Here is a 22,807-nt window from a genome sequence, read left to right as displayed (position 1 = left end):
CTCTAGTTTTCTGAATTCCCCATTAGACCAAATGGTTTCTGAGAATGGACACACATCTGTATCACTAGCCATTCTGCACCAACAAGCAGTTTTTTTAAATCAAAATTGTAGATATATTTATATGCACATGTGTATCTGTACATGCATACATATATTCCCTAGGTCAGTCTGTGAAGAAGTCCTGGGAGCAATGATAGCTTCAAAGCAATAGCATTCAAATCACCCAGATACTGCTTTGTAAAAACCATTCTCCACTGACTCCAAGTCAGTCAGGGCACGTATACAATGAGTCCAGAACTTCTTGCTGTGCCAAGGAAATATCAAAGAATGAAGGGATAAGTCAAAATAATGAGAGAGGAAGGGAGGAACTCACCTTGTCAGGTCTCCCACTGACTAAATCAGGAATATTAGTAGCATCAAGATAAAGAATAATAATCATGCATTACAACTGAATGCTATTGAATATAAAGTACAAAACCATAAGTCTATACAGCAAATAAGAGGAAATGAATGAAGGTTTTTCCTTTTAGTAGGAATTCAAACAATAAGATGATATAATAATGTCAAAGAATCTCCCCTCATAATACTAACCAAGTACAAAGAGGAAAATAGGAACATTATGGTGAGTTTGGCAGACAGCAACCTGACCAGTGATCAGTCTTAACAATACCTGGAGTGAGAAGGGACTAGAAAATACCAGGCTGCACAAGACTGAATAGACACGATGTGGTGGTCAGTCACCTACATAAGGACCATGGGTGGGTGATGAACGGCACTCAGAACACTTCCTGCCCTCTTTCTGAAGCTACACTTCCCCTTGGATGCTGTCAGACAATGACTGAGTGATCATACAGGAGAGGGACCTTCTTTCTGGAAAGTAATGCTGAAGGAAATAGGGATAAAGGAGCATCATGTTTCCAAAAACCGGTTATGAAAAACCAACACAACAGAGATACAGTAACAAGAGCAAATGCAGTGAAATACCTACAGAGAAATACCGCCAGTTACAGAATCTGGGTGAAAGGGTTATGTTCATATGGGTTTAAAATTGAAATTATTTCAAAGTAAATTATTAATCTGAAAAACTCTCCAAGAGGGTAAGGAATTTCTCTCATGATTATAGGATATCTGCACATCTACTAGAATGGGTGATTTTTTAAAAATATTTTATTTGTTCTAATTTGTTATACATGACAGTAGAATGCATTTATACATTTTGATGGACCATACATAAATGGAGTGTAATCTCTCATTTTTCTGATTATACATAATATAGGATCACATCAGTCATGCAGTCATATATATACATGAGGTAATAATGTCTGTTTCACTCTACTATCCTTCCTGCCCCCATACCCTTTCCCCTCCCTTCACTCCCCTCTACTTTATATCAGGTAACTAACTATTCTTCCCTAGCCACCCCACCCCTTACTGTGAATTAGCATCCGAATATCAGAGAAAATATTTATTTGGTCTTTGGTTTTTTGGGTTCAGCTTATTTCTGTTTAGCAGGATATTCTCTAACTCCATCCATTTACCAGCAAATGCCATAATTTCAGATAATTTTTTTAATAGATCTTTAGCACTGGTGAGGGAAAGTTCAAGTGCTGGGTATGGAGACAAAGTAAGCATGAGAGAATTTCCATAAGGTAGGAATATTTTTTTAATTCTCATGATCAAATTTGTTCCATCTTCTGACAAAAGGAAAGGAAGAACAAAAATTTTAAAGTCAATGTCTTTAACGTTTTGGAATACAGTTAACAATGTAAATGGTGATGGTGCTATCAAACACGAATCAAAAATAAGAAAATAAGACTAAGTCTTCACATACCCTAGAGACTATGTGAAGCCAGCAGACAGGAGAAAGATCAAAAACACTGCAGCCAGAAAAGGAGAACCTTTCTCATGGATCCTTCAATCAGAAATGGGAGTAAGCAAGAATACCAATTCTTACTATCCTTTTAACTGTAAATACTGAAAGAACTGTAAGATTTAACTGCAATTTTATGAGCCTAAGAAAGCACAAGAGGATGACCTCCTCCTTTGCTGAAATGCACACGATGGAGTCATAAAATGTCGTGAAGTTTTGAGTTCATGAGACATCTAGGGTATCAAGTCACTAATTGAAAAGATAAGCAAGAAGAGCTATAAGTGGTGGAGCACTTGCCCAGCATGTGCAAAGCTCTGGGTTCAATCCCCAACACCACACACACACACACACACACACACACACACACACACACACACACAGAATATAATCTATATCTATTCAGTGGTGAGCACTATGCTTAGTAGGCTAGAGGCCCAGGTTCCATCCCTGGCACCGAAAATAAAAAAATCAAGGTAAACATACCGTCACACCCTATGCTTTTTACTTCTGTTCAAACTGCACATCTTCAGATCACATTACCTTCCACCTCTTTCAGCACAAAATCTGAGGAAACCAACATTTTCTTGATTATCTTTCACAAAAGGTTTGTCAGCTTTTCATAAGTGAATTCTATCTAATTTTGCAGCACAAGATCAAAGCCTTCCATCCACCAATTCTCCCCTTATTCTTCTGGTCAGAATTGCTTAACCAACACAAGAAAGAGACAAGGACTAAGAGCAGGTGTTGCTGCAGGAGAGAGTTCTAACCCTGTGCAGTGCCCCTGGCCTCAGTCCAGTCAACCCTTAGATCCTCACCATTTCTCTCCTCACACCCCAAAAATTTCTACCCCAGCTTGCCATTTCCTTGCCCTCCAGAGGAAGTTGGTGTTTATTAAAAGAAAAGACCACAGTCACATAAAAACATGGAGGTAAAAGGACAAACCTCTGATTTCATATAGGTCTGCAGCCACTCAGGGGTCAAAGGACTCTTTCTGACTACATTCACTTTGGAGAGTCAGGGGAAGTTCCTTGCTTGCTTTATGAGTAATTATTGCCCCTATTAAACAAACTAAACACACAGGTCATGCTGACTAAACAAATTCCTGACACCTAAGCATAGATTTAGTTCTCTAGAAATCAGAAAAACACTGACACCCCTAATGGCCAGCCACTGTGAGCTCATGAGGTACCTGGCAGTGAGTAGATTCTACAGAAACACTTCCCTCCCACTCGAGCTCCCACTTCAACTCCATGCTCTGCCTTCCGAATTCCTTGCTGAATGAAAGAATGAAAACCCTAATCGCTGGCCCTTTTAAAATAGGATTAACTGCATTGATTTTGATCCTAAATTATCACTACTTTGCACTTCAACTACATAACTTCAATTAAAATTATAGTTGTCTTATATTTAAATATTTTCCATCTGACATTTTTATGGGAAGTATTGAGCAAATTATTACAGACTATCCACTACTATAAATAGGCCATTCACTAAACACAGGTCTATTTGTAAAGCAAAGTATTTTCATGATACACTCTCATTTCAACCTCTTTGCTACTAAAATTTAAAGTACATAAAATGCACAAGTACCTAAGAAATGTCTGGCTCAGAAAGTATAGCAGCAATACTACTTCACTGCTTGGACTATAGTGCAAAGGTTACAATCACATCCCCACGATGAAAAAGTAGTAAACCATACATACATCCAGGCCTCTTTCCACCGAAACACAAGAAAACTTTTTAAGCTAAATGACACATTAATGGTTTAGTTTCTCAAACAAAACTCCATGCACGTGGTACAACCACTTTTACAGTTTGTCAGTTCCTTTCAAAGGTAAACATATGCTTAACAAGTGATCCAATCATTTCAGTCCTAGTTTAACCAAAAGTAAGCATGTGTCACTAATGCCAGAACAAAGATTTGTACACAAAGACTCACAGCAGCTGATTGATAATAGGCAAGACCTGTGAAGTTCATTGTAGGTCAATAAAGTGGTCTTTTAAAAAGCCCAAGCACTTACTTGACATTCGATAGTATTTCTTTCTCAACTATTTTCCGACCAAGTAGAAAGCCACTCTTCACTTTTACTCAATAGTAGATGTTATGAAAACTCAACACATCTCCTCCAGTAGTAAATGTCTTCAGGTCACTAGAGGTCATTCCGGGGAGGCCATTGCTGTTTCTTTGTGACATTGGGATACAAATCCAATCATTACTGGAAGTCATCTGGAGAATTTCTGCCTTTCTGTGGAGGGAAAAGCAATAGTAAGTTTACGTCCGGATGAATGAGATTGTAAACCCTAGATAACAATACACTTAAACCAAGTCCGTTTTCAACTATGCTGTAGTGAGTAGACTCCTTCCCAATGAACAGTCCAATCACTGCGATGAGAACAACCTTGGAATCTATAATGGGAGGAAGACACAAGTTTGAATACCAACACTCCAATTAGATGTCAATTAAATTCCTCAGTAAGTAAATAGTATGGAAATTAAAACTCATAAGACAGAAAAGCACAGGTAAGACTTGGGTGGCTTGAAAAGCACATGATTTCAGTTTAGGGACAGCCTACATGATCTTTATCATGTAGATTGTTATGTTTTGTTTTGCTTTGTCTTGTTTAGTTTTTGGAGTTTATAACATTATTACCAAAAAAGTCTTAGACAAGTACTCTGGCACAGGAAATTTTCTCTGAATTTATAGCTCTAGACTTCACATCTCTGATTTTTATGCACCTTCAATCAGTAAAGAATGTGAATTCCAACACTGTTTGCAGTGATATCATTTCTTTAATGGGCAAATGTTTAAATTCTAGGAAGATTTAAGTGTGAAAATGATTTCAGAAAACCAAACCAATGGTTAAGCAGCTCAAGACTTTAAAGCAAAACTGAATATTATTTGTGAGTGAAGTTTAAAATGTTTCATTAAACAAGTTACAAAAGGTCCCTTAAAAAGATTTAATTACAGTAAATCCTTACTGGGAACTTAACTTGTGAGAGAGGTTTGAAATGCTAAGCTAACTGCAATAATCCTACTTTTCTTTTTTAAAAGTCAAAGTCATCCTTGAAGAACTTTCTCTCTGCCTATGATAAGAGTAGCTGCTCTAAATTAGTCATCCTCCTTAGAACAACCAGAAACATACACAAAAGATGAGAAGCAGCTGTGTGCAGAGTTCTGGTGAAAGCAACCAAAGGCAGCCAGGACATGAAAATCCAAAATCCAAGGAGCGGGCAGCACTGAGGACAACCAGGAAGAAAGAAGCCTCTAAGAAGCCTTCCTAAAGCCCCTACTGTATCAGAACAAATAGCTCAACAGTCTCTCAGCAAGAAAGAAAAACTTTGGATTTGTAGGCCAGCAAAGTATAAGGAGCACTGAAAACCCCAAGCTTCCGAATTCCCTGAAGCATTATGGCCTGGGAATATGGAAAACAATACACACGGCTCCATCAAAGTCTCACAGACGCTGTCCTCATCCACATTTTCAATCCAAAATTATCAGGCATGCCAGAAAATTGGATCCAAAGTTACAAAAACTGAAAACAAAGAAGTAGACCCACAGATAATGTAGTCAAGAAAATAAATGAAAAGATAGACTGTCACCAAGAAAACAGAATCTGCTTAAAATAAATAAGTAAATAAAAATTAAGAAGTCACGTAGGACATGGTGACACAGCTACTATCCCAGCTGTACCAGAGGCTGAGGCAGAATGATCATGAGTTTGAGGCCAGCCTGGGCAATATGCAGAGACCCTATGTTTTATAAGAAAACGAAGGAGCATGGGGTTAGCTCAGCGGTAGAATACATGCTCCAAGCCCTGGATTTGATTCCTAGAACTGGGAGAAAAAAAGTTAAGAATTTAAGAGATGAGGGTGGGGGATTGTAGCTCAGTGGAAGAGTGCTTGCCTAGCATGTGTGAGGCACTGGGTTCAATCCTTAGCACCACATAAAAATAAATAGATAAAAGATCACTACAACTAAAAAATATTTTTAAAAAACAATAAAAATTTTGATATTCTATAACGACTTGAAGTCCAATAGAAGTAGTTTTTGCATTATACACTGTTTTGAATTCTGTCCTGTATTTTTGTAAATGTTGATGTCATGTTAAAAACAGTTTGACACGATGTGATTTCTTCACAGTGAATGTTACGGTGAAGAAATTCAATGAAGGGCAGGTAAACAGCAGGAGTAACTATGACACTTTTAAAACTATATTTTTAGTTGTAGCTGGACACAATACCTTTTTTTTTAAATTTATATTTATGTGGTGATGAGGATCAAACCCAGTGACTCACACATGCTAGGCAAGTGCTCTACCTCTGATCTATGACCCCAGCCCACAACTATGACACTTCTAAGGTAACCAAATGCTATCATCTAATTAGTGGTGCATATGAATGGGCAGGGGGTGTGCTTAGTGGTTAAGCGCCTCTGGGTTCAATCACTGGTACAAAAAAAAAAAAAAGAGAGAGAGACACAATAAAATTGTTTTTCCACAACAGGTGTCTTATGTATCTGTAGATCTGTAGTTTACCTGGCAACTCACCCTAAATAAGGGTTTATAATGGATTTTGTATTATTTCTGTTATAGGAAAATAAAAGCTCTAGCTGGTATAAAAATAATACAAGTTCCCTGTGGACACTACCACTCCCTGGCATTATCAAAAGGTAAAAATCACATTTTAGAGCTCTGAGTGTCATTAGGAAATAGTTTTCTGATTGATAACTGTTGATGTCTAATGCATTAATGTTCATTTTAACACATTTAAAAGTTTTTAACTTTCTAGATTTCAATAGATATGTTGTTCTTGATGGTCCAGTTTCTTTGTTCTCACTATGCTCTAAATAGTGCCTCATTCATTTCTTACCATGAGCGGTAGTCCCTGCTTATATGATCTGACTGGCCAACTCCCTCAGAACTTAGTAGTGGCTTTACTTCCAGCCCTTGGCCCTTTGTGTCGAATGGCTTGTCTGCACTGGTAAACCAAGACAAAGCATTTTTTTTTTAACCTAAATCAAAGAAAGAAAAGTCAAGATGTCAAAATTATAACCTCACATTTTGCCTTCTAACCTCTCCCACACTATGTCCATCAACAATCCAAATTTTTAAAATATTTTTTAGTAGTAGATGGACACAATAACTTTATTTTATTCATTTGTTTTCATGTGGTGCTGAGGATCTAACCCAGCACCTCCTACGTGCTAGGTGGGCCACAACCCCAACCCTTCAATTCAAATTTCTGAAAGGAGAATGCTGGGGAGGAAAATCTCCTCTATCCTCTTACTTTTAGTGTCTGGGGGCTTGGAATTAAATGAACAGAAGACAGATTAACAGAGAAAATGCACTCAATATTTGTTGATCTTTTTGTACACAGGAGTTCCCAGAAAAATAATGAAACTGAAAAGAAGTGGTTAGACTCAGGGACCCATATACCACTTTAACAAAAGAAAGGGAGTTTGGGCTTCAAGGGAAAGAAGTTATGGGGAAGTGATTAGAAAATATGGGGAAACTAATGGAAGATAAAGGTTTTTTGTACAGACTCATCTCCATGCCAGCACTCCATCCCCAGGGATAAGAGTTGCTCTCCTCTCCACAGAGCAGAACTGCAGACAGCTTCACTAGGGAAATTTAGATCCTACTCTTATGCAGATCAGGGGAGGGCAGAGAACTCTTCCTGCATCTGTTGATTCTCAGATGCAGCTCAAATAATCCTTATGACAGGACTGGGGATGAAGCTCAGGGGTAGAGTGCTTGCCTAGCATGCACAGGGCCCCAGATTCAATCTCTCTCTTGGAGCTACAGCCCCAGCATGGAGGGCAGATTTTAAATACTCTCATCAAACAGAAAAAGTAACTATGTAATTATTAATATTAGATGATCATGGCGTTCATTTCACAATATGTATATAAATTAAAATAGACTGTTGAACACGTTAAATGTATGTGATTTTAATTTTTCAGTTACACCTCAATGAAGTTGGGGGGATTTGTAGAATTAAGGTAGTAGATTCAACTTGAATTTGGTATTCCAGTGTATGCAACTCAGAATTTCTTTTCTTTATTTTTACAGATGGCCAAGTGTTTTCATGGGGAAAGAACAGCCATGGGCAGCTGGGCCTGGGCAAGGAGTTCCCCTCCCAGGCCAGCCCACAGCGGGTGAGGTCCCTGGAGGGCATCCCACTGGCTCAGGTGGCAGCCGGAGGGGCTCACAGCTTTGCCCTGTCACTCTGTGGGACTTCATTTGGCTGGGGAAACAACAATGCTGGGCAGCTGGCCCTCAGTGGGAATAATGTCCCAGGTGAGGAAAGTGTTGCTGTTGCAAGCTGGACAAAGGGCAGGGGCAGTCTCAAAGGTTAAAACAGTGGTTCCCAAACTGTGTGACTCATCAGGTGAGCTGGGGAGCCATTTTAGTTTCCTATTGCCAATGACTTGGTGCCTTAAAACAATACAAATTTGTTATCTGGGTTTTTTGTTTGTTTTTGTTTTTGTTTTTTTCCTTTGCAGTGCTAGGGATAGAACTCAGGGCCTGTGTGTGCTAGGCAAGCTCTCTATAGCTGAGCTGCAACCCCAGTCCTCCTAATTACTGTCTTACAGTTGGAGATCAGAAGACTGACATTGGGTCTCGGTGAACTACAGTCAAGGCATAGGCAGGGCTGCCTTCCCTTCTGGGGACTCTGGAGTTGGATTCCATTTCTCACCTTTTCCTGCTTCTAAAGCTCCTTTGCTTTAATTGTCTCAGCCTTCTTTACTCTTCAAAGATAGTGATGGCTGATGAAGTTTTTCTTAAATCACATTACTCTGATAGTGACTCTTCTCCCTCGCTCTTCTTCCCAAGTGACCTTGGGATGCCACTGGGTCTACCTGGATCATTCAGGCTATCTCCCTATTTTAAGGTCAATGAATGAGCCATTTTACTTTTTTTTATTTATTTTTTATTTTTTTTTATTGTAAACAAATGGGATACATGTTTGTACATGTATCTCCTCTGTTTGTACATGGCGCAAAGGCATACCATTTGTGTAATCATAAATTTACATAGAGTAATGTTGTTTGATTCATTATGTTATTTTTTCCCTTCCCCCATCCCTCCCCCTCCCACCCCTCTTTTCCCTCTATACAGTCCTTCTTTCCTCTATTCTTGCCACCCTCCCTAACCCTAACTCTAACCCTAACACTAACCCCTCCTACCCCCCATTATGTGTCATCATCCACTTATCAGCAAGATCATTCCGCCTTCGGTTTTTTGAGATTGGCTTAGCTCACTTAGCATGATATTCTCCAATTTCATCCATTTGCCTGCAAATGCCATAATTTTATCATTCTTTATGGCTGAGTAATATTCCATTGTATATATATACCACAGTTTCTTTATCCATTCATCAATTCAAGGGCATCTAGGTTGGTTCCACAATCTGGCTATGGTGAATTGAGCAGCTATGAACATTGATGTGGCTGTATCTCTGTAGTATGCTGATTTTAAGTCCTTTGGGTAGAGGCCAAGGAGTGGGATAGCTGGGTCAAATGGTGGTTCCATTCCAAGCTTTCTGAGTAATCTCCACACTGCTTTCCAGAGTGGCTGCACTAATTTGCACCCACACCAGCAATGTATGAGTGTACCTTTCTACCCACATCCTTGCCAACACGTGTTGTTGCTTGTATTCTTGATAATCGCCTTTCTAATTGGGGTGAGATGAAATCTTAGGGTAGTTTTGTTTGCATTTCTCTTATTACAAGAGATGTTGAACATTTTTCCATATGTTTGTTGATTGCTTGTACATCTTCTTCTGTGAAGTGTCTGTTCATTTCCTTAGCCCATTTGTTGATTGGGTTATTTGCATTCTTGGGGTAGAGTTTTTTGAGTTCTTTATAGATTCTGGAGATTAGTGCTATATCTGAAGTATGAGTGGCAAAGATTTTCTCCCACTCTGTAGGCTCTTTCTTTGCATTGCTGATAGTTTCCTTTGCTGAGAGAAAGCTTTTTAGTTTGAATCTATCCCAGTTATTGATTCTTGCTTTTATTTCTTGTGCTATGGGAATCCTGTTAAGGAAATCTGGTCCTAAGCCTACATGTTGAAGATCTGGACCTACTTTTTCTTCTATAAGATGAAGGATCTCTGGTCTGATTGCAAGGTCCTTAATCCATTTTGAGTTTAGGTTCGTGCATGGTGAGAGAGATGGGTTTAGTTTCATTCTGCTGCTTATGGATTTCCAATTCTCCCAGCACCATTTGTTGTAGAGGCTATCTTTTCTCCATTGCATATTTTTTGCACCTTTGTCTAGTATGAGATAATTGTATTTATTTGGGTTTGTGTCCATGTCCTCTCTTCTGTACCATTGATCTACCTGTCTATTTTGGTACCAATACCATGCCGTTTTTGTTACTATTGCTTTCTAATAGAGTTGAAGATCTGGTGTTGCGATACACCCTGCTTCGTTCTTTCTGCTAAGGATTGCTTTAGCTATTCTGGGTTTCTTATTCTTCCAGATGAATTTCATAATTGCTTGCTCTATTTCTGTAAGGTACGTCATTGGGATTTTAACTGGAATTGCACTGAATCTGTATAGCACTTTTGGTAGTGCCATTTTGATAATATTAATTCTGCCTATCCAAGAACATGGGAGATCTTTCCATCTTCTAAGGTTTTCTTTAATTTCTTTCTTTAGTGTTCTGTAGTTCTCATTGTAGAGGTCTTTCACCTCTTTTGTGAGATTCATTCCCAAGTATTTTATTTTTTTTCGAGTCTATTGTGAATGGGGTAGTTTTCCTAATTTCTCTTTCTGAAGATTCATCACTTATGTATAAAAATGCATTGGATTTATGAGCATTGATCTTGTAACCTGCTACTTTACTGAATTCACTTATGAGTTCTAAGAGTTTTCTGGTGGAATTTCCAGGTTCCTCTAAATATATAATCATGTCATCAGCAAACAGGGATAGTTTGAGTTCTTCTTTTCCTATTCGTACCCCTTTAATTTCTTTGGTTTGTCTAATTACTCTGGCTAGAGTTTCAAGGACAATATTGAATAGAAGTGGTGAAAGAGGGCATCCTGCATTGTTCCAGTTTTTAGGGGGAATGCTTTCAGTTTTTCACCATTTAGAATGATATTAGCCATGGGCTAAGCATAGTTGGCCTTTACAATGTTAAGGAATGTTCCCATTATCCCTATTTTTTCTAGTGTTTTGAGCATGAAGGGGTGCTGTATTTTATCAAATGCTTTTTCTGCATCTATTGAAATAATCATGTGACTCTTGACTTTAAGTCTGTTGATATGGTGAATTACATTTATTGATTTCCTGATGTTGAACCAACCTTGCATCCCTGGGATGAAACACACTTGATCATGGTGCACTATCTTTTTAATATGTTTTTGTATGCAATTTGCTAAAATTTTGTTGAGAATTTTTGCATTGATGTGCATTGAGGATATTGGTCTGAAATTTTCTTTCCTTGATGTGTCTCTGTCCGGTTTAGGTATCAGGGTGATATTGGCTTCATAGAATGAGTTTGGGAGGGTTCCCTCCTCTTCTATTTCATGGAATACTTTGAGAAGTATTGGAATGAGCTCTTCTTTAAAGGTTTTGTAGAATTCAGCTGAGAACACATGTGGTCCTGGACTTTTCTTTGTTGGTAGGCTTTTGATGACTTCTTCTATTTCATTACTTGAAATTGGTCTATTTAAATTGTGTATGTCCTCCTTGATCAGTTTAGGCAATTCATATGTCTCTAGAAACCTGTTGATGTCTTCGAAATTTTCTATTTTGTTGGAGTATAGATTTTCAAAATAGCTTCTAATTATGTTTTGTATTTCAATCGTTTCTGTTGTGATATTCCCCTGTTCAATCTGAATTTTAGTGATTTGGGTTTTCTCTCGTCTTCTCTTTTTTAGTGCGGCTAAAGGTTTATCAATTTTGTTTATTTTTTCGAAGAACCAACTATTTATTTTGTCAATTTTTTGTATTTTTTTTTTGTTTCAATTTCGTTGATTTCAGCTCTGAGTTTAACTATTTCCTGTCTTCTACTACTTTTGGTGTTGGTCTGTTCTTCTTTTTCTAGGGCTTTGAGCTGTAGTGTTAGGTCGTTTATTTGTTGAGTTTTACTTCTTTTATTGAATGCGCTCCATGAAATAAATTTTCCTCTAAGTACTGCTTTCATAGTGTCCCAGAGATTTTGATATGATGTTTCTTTGTTCTCATTTACCTCTAAGAATTTTTTAATTTCCTTCCTAATATCTTCTGTTATCCATTCATCATATAATAGCATATTGTTTAATCTCCAGGTGTAGAGTAGTTTCTGTTTTTTACTCTTTCATTTATTTCTAACTTCAATCCATTATGATCTGATAGAATACAAGGTAGTCTCTCTATCTTCTTGTATTTCCTAACATTAGCTTTGTGGCATAATATATGGTCTATTTTAGAGAAGGAACCATGTGCTGCTGAGAAGAATGTGTATTCGCTCTTGGTTGGATGGTATATTCTATAAATGTCCGTTAAGTCTAAATTATTGATTGTGTTATTGAGATCTATGGTTTCTTTATTCAATTTTTGTTTGGAAGATCTGTTCAGTGGTGAGAGAGGCGTGTTAAAATCACCTAGTATTATTGTGTTATGGTCTATTTGGTTTCTGAAATTGAGAAGGATTTGTTTGACATACAGGGATGAGCCACTGTTTGGGGCATAGATGTTTATGATTGTTATGTCTTGCTGATTTATGCTTCCCTTAAGCAGTATGAAATGTCCTTCTTTATCCCTTCTGACTAACTTTGGCTTAAAGTCCACACTATCTGAAATGAGGATGGATACTCCAGCTTTTTTGCTGAGTCCATGTGCATGGTATGTTTTCCCCCATCCTTTCACCTTTAGTCTATGGGTATCTCTTTCTATGAGGTAAGTCTCTTGAAGGTAACATATTGTTGGATCTTTCTTTTTAATCCAATCTGCCAGTCTACATCTTTTGATTGATGAGTTCAAGCCATTAACATTCAGAATTATTACAGATATATGATTTGTATTCCCAGTCATTTGGCTCATTTTTTAAAATTTTATTTATTTATTTTTTTTTTTTTGACACGACTTGGTTCCTCCTTTATTTGACAATTCCTTTAGGATAATTCCTCCCTTTGCTGATTTTTTTCATCTCTTCCTCATGGAATATTTTGCTGAGAATGTTCTGTAATGCCAGCTTGCTTTTCATAAATTCTTTTAGCTTTTGTTTATCATGGAAGGATTTTATTTAATCGTCAAATTTGAAGGTAAGCTTTGCTGGGTATAAGATTCTTGGTTGGCATCCATTTTCTTTCAGGGCTTGAGAAATGTTGTTCCAGGCCCTTCTAGCTTTTAGAGTCTGGATTGAAAAATCTGCTGATATCCGTATTGGTTTCCCCCTGAATGTAATTTGGTTCTTTTCTGTCACAGCCTTTAAAATTCTGTCTTTATTTTGTATGTTAGGTATTTTCATTATAATGTGCCTTGGTGTGGGTCTGTTGTACTTTTGTGTATTTGGAGTCCTATAAGCCTCTTGAACCTGGTTTTCCATTTCATTCTTGGAATGAAAGATTGGGGAAATTTTCTGATATTATTTCATTCAAAAATTGTTCATTCCTTTGGTTTGTTTCTCTAAGCCTTCCTCAATCCCAATAATTCTTAAATTTGGCCTTTTAATGATATCCCATAGTTCTTGGAGATTCTGTTCATGATTTCTTACCATCTTCTCTTTGGTTAACTTTGTTTTCAAGGTTAAATATTTTGTCGTCAATATCTGAGGTTCTGTCTTCCAGGTGTTCTATCCTATTGGACATGCTTTCTATGGAGTTCTTAATCTGGTTCATTGTTTCCTTCATTTCAAGGATTTCTGTTTGGTTTTTTTTTTTTCAATATCTCTAACTCTTTATTGAAATGATCTTTTGCTTCCTGTATTTGCTCTTTTAACTGTTGATTGGTGTGATCATTCAATGCCTGCATTTGCTCTTTCATCTCATCATTCATTGCCTGCATTTGCTCTTTCATCTCATCATTCAATGCCTGCATTTGCTCTTTCATCTCATCGTTTGGTTCCCTGATCATTTTAATTATGTACATTCTGCACTCCTTTTCTCTTATTTTTTCTGCCATGCTGTCATTGGATTGTATTGATGTAACATCTAGATTTGTTTGGGGCATTTTCTTCCCTTGTTTTCTCATATTGTTCCGGTATCAGTGGACTGCTGAGATATTTCCTCCATTGACTTATGTCCCTGAAGATTTCTAGTATATCCCCTCTTAGCCTTCAGTAGCCTGAAGTCTTGGAGGAAGTTGATAATGCAGTGTTCACAAGGAAGCTGCCTCTCTAGGAGTGGTGGCCTTCAGGTGGGGTATATTCCCTTCTAGTGGGAAGAGGTGCCTCCACTTTTTGAACAATGGTCATCCAAATGGGTACTAGGCTGCGGGCTGAGGCAAGGCCTGTTTGGGCCTGTGTCTCTGGTTTTATCGTCCTGGTGGGAAAACCTCACCCGGCAGGGAAGACTTACACGGTGGGGAGGTCTTGCTGGTCAGTTCCCCTCCTAGAGGTTCCCCTCAATCCACAACTACTGCCTGGGCTGGGCTGCCTTCCTCTGCAATGTTCCCAGGGGCCCGGACCTACCTTCTGGGCCTGGGAGCCTCACCATTCGCAAATGAGTCTCCTCAGGCTGCCCCTCCTCAGAGAATCTGCCCGCAGTCCTGGAACCTTCACTCTGCCCCTAAGCGTGTCTCTGTGCGGCTCTTCCACCAAGAAGCTTCCTAGGTCCTGGGACCCTGCTCTGCCCCTAATCGCCTGGCTATTCCTGGAACGTGGGAGAAAATATCTTCGTCTTGATCAAATTGTAGGGGTGAACCAAGACTCGGATCGAGATGCTGAAGGGAGGGGCTGAGGATGTAGCTCAGTGGTAGGACAGGTGCTTGGCCTGCAGGAGGTGTGGGATTCTATCTTAAGAAAAGCCCAGAGACATAGGTTTTGCTATTCCATTTCTTTATTGTGGTAAAGAACATGTAATGTAAAAGTTATCATTTTAAATTTTGTTTTTCTTGGTATTGGGGATTGATCCCAGGGACATTTTATCACTGAACTACAGCCCCAGCACACCCCTCCCACCTTAAGTTGCTGAGGGCCTTGCTAAGTTACCAAGGCTGGCCTTGAACTTGCAGTCCTCCTGCTTTGGTCTCTGGAGTGGTTGGGATTACAGGCATGTGTCAAATTTGTGTTTAAATTTGCAATTCATTGGCATTAATTATATTCACAATGAACAGCTATTCCCACTATCCAGGTTTTTCATCACCACAAACAAAATCTCCTTATTAAATAATTTCTCATTCCCCCTCTCCTCAGCCCTAGCAATTTCCACTTTCTATCTTAATAAATTTGCCTAGACACTTCATATAAGCAGAATCATATAATACACAAATAAAGGTTCATCGACAACTAAAAAATATTAAAAAAAAAAAGAGGGGCTGGGGAGATGGAAGGATGAAGGCATGTGAAAAACTCCTGAAAGGCGTTTCACACTTTTTGGAGTATTAATGAACCTCTAAAAGGTAGGAACAACTAAGGTGTGGCCATGGTAGGACTTTTTAATCAGTCTATCAGCAAGCATTTATTGAATGTCTCTTGATGTTCGCAGACTGTATTAAAAATTGTAGGTCTGAATTAGTATACAACAATCTCCTGAAATGTTTTATATATAAGATGCAGTGATGAGACACCAGAAACATTACCAGCTGGTTCTAAATTATAGCTGGCTGAACTGAAGTGTTTTAGTTACTCAACTGCAGTGCCAAAGAGGACTTCAGTCATGGGACACTCATCTGACAGCCTGATGCTGACCAGAAATGGAGATGAAGTCCATCCTTCCTTCCTCAGTGTGATTTTTCTACAGGAATAGGAAAGCAATAATATAAAACTAAATCACAAAACCAGGTGCAGTGGCAATGCCTGTAGTTCCAGTAATCCAAAAGACTGAGGCAGGAGGTTTGCAAGTTTGAGGCCAGCCTCAGCAACTTAGCAAGATCCCAACTCAAAATAAAAACATAAAAAGGCCCAGGGGAGTGAGGGCTGGGGTTGTGGCTCAGTGGTAGAGCGCTTGCCTGGCACAAGTGAGGCACTGGGTTCCATCCCTACCACCGCATATAAATAAGTAAAATAAAGGTATTGTGCCCATGTACAACTAAAAGAAACAAAATTCTTAGAAACAAAATAATAAAACAAAATAAAAAAGGAAAAATTCAGTCATGAAACATATAACTATTTTTATATTTCAGATGTGCTGTTCGTAATAAAAAATAAATTCATTTATTTAATGTTCTGTACTGTTAATTTGTACTGAAAATTATAGAGGAATTATGTGTGTGTGGGGGGTGATGTACTGGGGATTAAACCCAGAGTTGCTTAACCACTGAGCAACATCCCCAGCCCTTTCTGGTTTTAACTTTTAGAAAGGGTTGTGTTGAGTTGCATAAGGACTCACTAAGTGGCTGAGGTTGATCTTATACTTTAGATCCTCCTGCCTCAACCTCCTAGCCACTAGGATTACAGGCATGCACTATGGCACCTGGCAAAAAATTTTAAATCACATCATAAGCTGTGAAAGAACGTCAACTTTTAATTTTCCAGAAGCTTCTTTTCAATTTCTAATTTTAAAAGGGGGAACTAGGAAATTTTCCTTACTAAGATAATTATCCCTTTGTGTAATTGATCATTTATAATAACTTGGGTTTTATTTCATTTGTTTGTTGTACCTCCTTTTCCAGTCCACATTTGAGAAGAAGAGATATTTCCTCTTTGGGATGCTGTGTGGACTCTCCCTATACAATTTAAAAGTTGCCAACCTTTCTTTCCCACTGGCTCTGTATAAGCAACTTCTGGACAAAAAGCCATCATTACAAGATTTAAAAGAACTCAATCCACTTTTGGGGAAGTAAGTGAATATACTTCCTTTTTCAAGACGATATCTTGTAAGTCTCAGTGGTTTAGGCACAAATAATAGATAATGTGGAAAGAACTTTTATTGTCACTAGGGCATACGGAGCTCTTTCCAATAGTTAGACTTTAAATTGCTCAACAGTTACTATTTAATCTCACCTAATTTGTTCACAAAAATTGAAAGAGGATAGTTTGAGGACTTTGTTTCACTCTTTAGTTCTAATAATATAAAATCTACCCATGTGAAATACTCAAAGCATAAACCATGTTACAAATACTAGAGGAACAAAAACAGTCTGGTAGAAGAAATGGCCCAACACATTAACTTTTCCCCCCTTCTTTTACTTATTCGTCTACATTTCTAGAGACTAAGCATTTCAAATCAGTTGAAAAAGCGGGATAATTAAGAAATGATACTGGGATACTTACTCAGTCCTTTGAAAAAACTAATAAATTCAGACCATTTCTCACACACCTTAAATCAAACTCAAGAGTGAGGCAACACCAACTGTCCGTCCACCGGAGAAGTTCTGCTTTATTCAGAGAATGTGCACACTTATATAGAGTGGAGAGAAGTCTCATAGGCCAGGGTATGGGACGGGCGGTAGGTGATTGGGCAACCTCTGTCGCTAGGGATTTGAGGCAGGGTGGTGGAGAGTGATTGGGTGGGGGGCCGCACTGGCGGGAAACTGACACTCCAGAAGAGAAGCAGGATATGCGCCATATTGCCGAGGTGTGGTTCCGGGGGAGGGGGGGGGGGTTTTGCAGCTGCTTGTGGGTGGTTAGGCCTTATATTACCAAGAATCAATAACTGGGACAGATTCAAACTAAATAGCTTTCTCTCAGCAAAGGAAACTATCAGTAATGCGAAGAGAGCCTACAGAGTGGGAGAAAATCTTTGCCACTCATACTTCAGATAGAGCACTAATCTCCAGAATCTATAAAGAACTCAAAAAACTCTACACCAAGAATACAAATAACCCAATAAACAAATGGGCTAAGGAAATGAACAGACACTTCACAGAAGAAGATCTGCAAGCAATCAACAGATATATGAAAAAAATGTTCACCATCTTTACTAATAAGAGAAATGCAAATCAAAACTACACTAAGATTTCATCTCACCCCAATTAGAATGGAGATTATCAAGAATACAAGCAACAATAGGTGCTGGAGAGGATGTGGGGAAAAAGGTACACTCATACATTGCTGGTGAGGCTGCAAATTAGTGCAGCCACTCTGGAAAGCAGTGTGGAGATTCCTCAGAAAACTTGGAATGGACCCACCATTTGACCCAGCTATCCCACTCCTCGGCCTCTACCCAAAGGACTTAAAATCAGCATACTACAGAGATACAGCCACAACAATGTTCATAGCTGCTCAATTCACAATTGTCAGATTGTGGAAGCAACCTAGATGTCCTTCAGTTGCTGAATGGATAAGGAAACTATGGTATATATATACAATGGAATATTACTCAGCCATAAAGAATAATAAAATTATGGCATTTGCAGGCAAATGGATGAAATTGGAGAATATCATGCTAAGTGAGGTAAGCCAATCTCAAAAAACCAAAGGACAAATGATCACGCTGATAAGCGGATGATGATACAAATAGGGGGTGGGAGGGGGGAAAGAATGGAGGAAGGAGGGACTGTATAGAGGGAAAAGAGGGGTGGGAGGAGTGGGGGGGAGGAAAAAAATAACAATGAATCAAACATCATTACCCTATAGAAATGTATGATTATGCAAATGGTATGCTGTTACTCCATGTACAGAGAAACAACATGTATCCCATTTGTTTACAATAAAAATAAATTAAAATAAAAATAAATAAGTGAATAAAAGGGACTGGGGATAGAGCTTAGGGGTAGACTGTTCTGGGTTCAGTCCCAAGTACCACCGAAAAATCCATGACAATGATAAAAGCCAGCACCACTTTTGTTTTCTACAACATGTGAAAGACTAGTGTAGCAGAAAAGCCCAACTTTAATCTACAGTAACCAACACAGTGTGTCCACATTAACATTGTGACATCACTGACCGAGTGGGTGGGGCTGGAGAGGCACAGCAGCAGTGTTCTCTACACTTGGGAAGCCTCCCTGCCAACGATGACCCATCAGGGTGCTGATCCTATATCATGGAAAATAGAACCCACACGGGAAGCACAAAGAAATGTCTATAGTACCTACCAAAGTATGTACTATACTCCAAAGTATACCCAAGTATTTGGAGTCCACTGGCTGAAGACAGAGACTCACACACGGGGTCTGATGAAGTGTGATATAATATTCTCAGGGCAAGGGGCTTACCCTTCAAGTTGTCATCACAGCAAAATGTATGTCACTAATAGGGCAAATTTGTATTTGGAATCATTTCAAAGCTATATAACAGCTTAAAATATAACATTAGGTAGAACTGGTCCACAAAATTCATTCATTAACTGTTTGCTAATAGTTCAAACTCTTTATTAATTTACTGCACAGCCATGATAATGACACATTTCAACTTCACATCTCCCCAACTATAAGTCGGAGTTCCTGATTGGGCTCAGTGTTTAACCAAAATAATTATAACTGCTTTTAGAATGGTTCTTTGAACACTGTATTGAGTATAAGTAATTGTTCAATGAATTAATGAAACCTTTAATATTTAGATATTTCAAATAAACTAGCAGTTTGATAAAATCAAAACCTCTAGAGATATTCCTTATTATATACGTCTACATGCCGTCAAACATGTAAAAATTAGATTTTTTTTTCAAACTTGATAGGCTTTTCGAACTTGGGTGTACATTATTAGACGTACAATAATACTTCAAAAAATATCAATACTCTCAATATTCAGTTTATTTTTAAATTGTTCAGGAAATAATTCAGTAAAGGGAAACATTGTAATATCAAAGTTAGGGATACAGGAGATGTTGCTTTATATAATTTTATTTCGTGTAAAATACTTTTTTATACTTTTTTTATTATTCCCCCCTTTGGTACTGGGGGTTGAACCCAGGGGCATTTAACCACTGAGCCACATCTGCATCTGCTGTTTTTATGTTTTATGTAGAGACCGATCATATTGAGTTTCTCTGACCTTTCTCCTGCATCAGCCCCTGGGGCCGCTGGGGATTTGCCACCATGCCTGGCAAAAAATACTATTATTGATAATATTGAGAAGTCTGAGCACCTGAGGCCTCCATGAGACTCTGAGGGGATCATTACAATGTGCCCAAGGGTGACAAAAGCCTCTGCTATGGTTGATAGCTACTTGAAGTGTGTCTTCCATTCTTTCTGTTTCACTACAAACATCTACCTAACGGAGAGAAAGTAGTCACATATCAACTTAGCACATTGACTCAAACTTGCCCTGGCTCCTCATGAAGACGCAAGACACACTGAACCCCGAGCTCACCCTGGCCCATTAGGTCGGTTTGATGGTGGGGTAATTCCAGCTCCACGAAACACATTGGGGATGCTTCCCTGTGCTTCTGCTTCCGGGAATTGTTTGTATACAACTGGTGCTAATTCTTCTTCAGAAGTGTGGTAGAGTTCTCCTGGGATGTCATCTACACCTGAAGATCTTTTTGGAGCTCTTCATATTAGGAACTTTATTTCCTTGATGTTCACTTGGCTTTTCGGTAAGTAGCAAGCCTGAGAGGGTTTAAGCGCTTCAGCGCCCAAAGCCCACATACTCGCTCTCCATGACCTTTAGCAGTGACCAGGAGGAGATTTTGGTTTCAGAGGCTGCGGGGCATGCAGTGAAGCCCCCAGCCCCTGCAGCAGGCAGGCCCTCCCCTGCCCACCGACCGGCCTCGTGCCTCCCTGCCCATGGGATTATGGAGGTGATGCAACAGAACACTCTGGAGTCTCCAATACCTTTCCAGATGTGTCTTCTCTAACACCAGCGGCCCCCCAGCCGCGACCCCGAACCACAAACCTCAGGGAGGACCCGCAGTCTGGGAGAGGGATTGTCTCTGGCCAAAGCAGTGGAATCAGGTCTACAGTGGCCCAAGGAGAGAATCTGTCTACACTAAGGACAAGGGGAGAGAGGCTCCATCTACCCCGGATCGAGGTGCCCGAGTCCCTATCTATGCTGTACATTGGCCAGAGGCCCAGTGGTACCGGCCCTGGGCTCCTGCCTTTGCCCTGAGGCCTCTCTCTGTGGTTGTTCTGTGTGTGAGTGTGTGTGTGTGTGTGTTTCCTTTTAAAAATTTCTATTTTGTAACCTGCCGTTTTAGAACAAAGCAAAAGAAAACTATCTTTGGAACATCAATTTTATTATACAATTGGTGAGAAGGAGAAACTTCTCAGAACCATCTCTGCCGTCCCAGAAGCCCAGAAGGAAGGCCAGGGCAGGGCAGGGCAGGGCAGGGCAGGGGGAAGTGTCCCAGAGGACAGAGTCTCTGATGTCTGTAGTGGGTGCAGAGTGGTGGAGGACACAGACTGGAGCGCGCCGAGGGGAAGCCAGGGCCAGCTGACGCACATCATGGCCGAAGATTTTGGAGTTCACTTGGGGCGGGTGCAGGCTCCACCAGGTCGGGATGCTCGGAGCTCGGGGACCTCTTGCTGTCTGTTGGTCTGCCTGTCCCATCAGGGCACGTTCCCTGGAGCCACTCTGTGCGGGGCCCTGGGGCGTCTGTGGCTTCCTTGCATGGGTGCCACTCTCCTTGGGGAGGCAGGCCAGCAAAAGCAGGGCACGCAGCAGCAGAGTTTTTGAAGGAAGGTGGCCAGCCTCCCAGTGACCCGCCTCCAGCCCCCGCAGCTGTCGGAGGATCGGCCTGAGGAGGAACCCTGGGAGGACGAGCTGGGGCCTTCTGCCACCCGCCTGCTGAAGCCGGGCCTGGGGTGCTCTGGCCTGCGGGGCGCAGGGCCTCGCCGGCAGGCTGGGCTGAGCGGGGCCGAGTGCACACGGAAGAAGCTCAGAGGGACGGCGGGCCCGCTGGCACCTGCAGCGCCCTTCTGGCCCTCCGACCTGGCCTCCGCGGGCTGCTGCTGCTCGCTGGGCACGGGAAGGGCAGGCTGGCTGGCACACTTGTTGGCGCGGGCGCCGGGGGCATCTGTGGGAGCCGGGAGAGCCGGGACCACGCGACGGCCCACAGGCCTGGCCTGGAGCTCGCGGCCCGCACCCTGCAGTCCCTGGTGCTGGAGGAGGCGGTAGGTAGCCGCAGCCTCGTCCCACTTCCGCTTGTCCAGGGACACCCAGGCTTCGTAGGGGTCGAAGCCCATGTCCAGCATGAGGGTCAGGATGGCGGGGTCAGGGCGTTTGGGGAACGGCTGGCTGCCAGGGCTGGGTGGAGGCTGCTGCCCCAGGCTCAGCCACGGGTGGCCCATTACCTGCTCGAGGGTGGGCCTCTGGGCCGGGTCCAGCGTCAGCATGAGCTGGATGAGGCTGCGGGCATCGGCGGACAGGCGCCTGGGGAGGGTGTAGCGGCCCCGCAGGATCTGCTTCCGCAGGCCCTCGTCGGTGCACGCCCGGAACGGTTGCCTCCCCGTGAGCAGTTCAAAGAGCACGACTCCCAGGCTCCAGACGTCCGCCGGGGGCCCCTCGAAGTCCTGCCCCCGCACCAGCTCGGGGGCCCAGTACGGGAGCGTGCCCCAGGAGGTGCTGAGCCTCTGCCCCGGCGTGAAGGTGAGGCTCAGGCCAAAGTCGATGAGCTTCACGCTGCGGCCCCCGGCGTCCAGCACCAGGTTTTCGGGCTTCAGGTCCAGGTGCGCGATGCCCCTGTCGTGGCAGTGGCGCACGGCGCACACAGCCTGCCGGAACAGCCTGCGGGCCTTCCCCTCCTTCAGGCCACCAGACACCAAGATGCAACGGGTCAGGTCGCCCCCCACCTGCGCGCTCCATCACCATGTACATGTTGCGCGGGGTCTCGATGACCTGGAAGAGCTGGATCACGTTGGGGTGTTCCAGGGACATCAACCTCCGCGGTTCGCACAGGACGTGCTGGAGCGCCTTGGTCTTGGCCACGACTTTCACCGCCACCTCTGCCCCGGTGAGGAGATGGC

The 22,807-nt window shown here is 41.2% G+C and overlaps 1 protein-coding gene across 1 annotated transcript in view; it reads left to right on the top strand.

Annotated features, from left to right (window-relative positions):
* Positions 1–16,636: 16,636 nt before the first annotated feature.
* Positions 16,637–22,807, top strand: part of HERC6 (HECT and RLD domain containing E3 ubiquitin protein ligase family member 6) — a 139,384-nt gene continuing 133,213 nt past the window's right edge. Inside the window, exon 1 of the mRNA XM_079153233.1 lies at positions 16,637–16,800. Coding sequence (XP_079009359.1) covers positions 16,670–16,800 — 131 coding nt within the window. The 5' untranslated portion in view covers positions 16,637–16,669. The remainder of the gene's footprint in view (positions 16,801–22,807) is intronic.

Source organism: Sciurus vulgaris, assembly GCF_902686455.1.
Source record: "Sciurus vulgaris genome assembly, chromosome: 9".
In the NCBI taxonomy this organism is placed as follows: Eukaryota; Metazoa; Chordata; class Mammalia; order Rodentia; family Sciuridae; genus Sciurus; species Sciurus vulgaris.
Note: the sequence above shows the minus strand (reverse complement) of the source record. Positions and strands in the feature narration are given on the sequence as shown.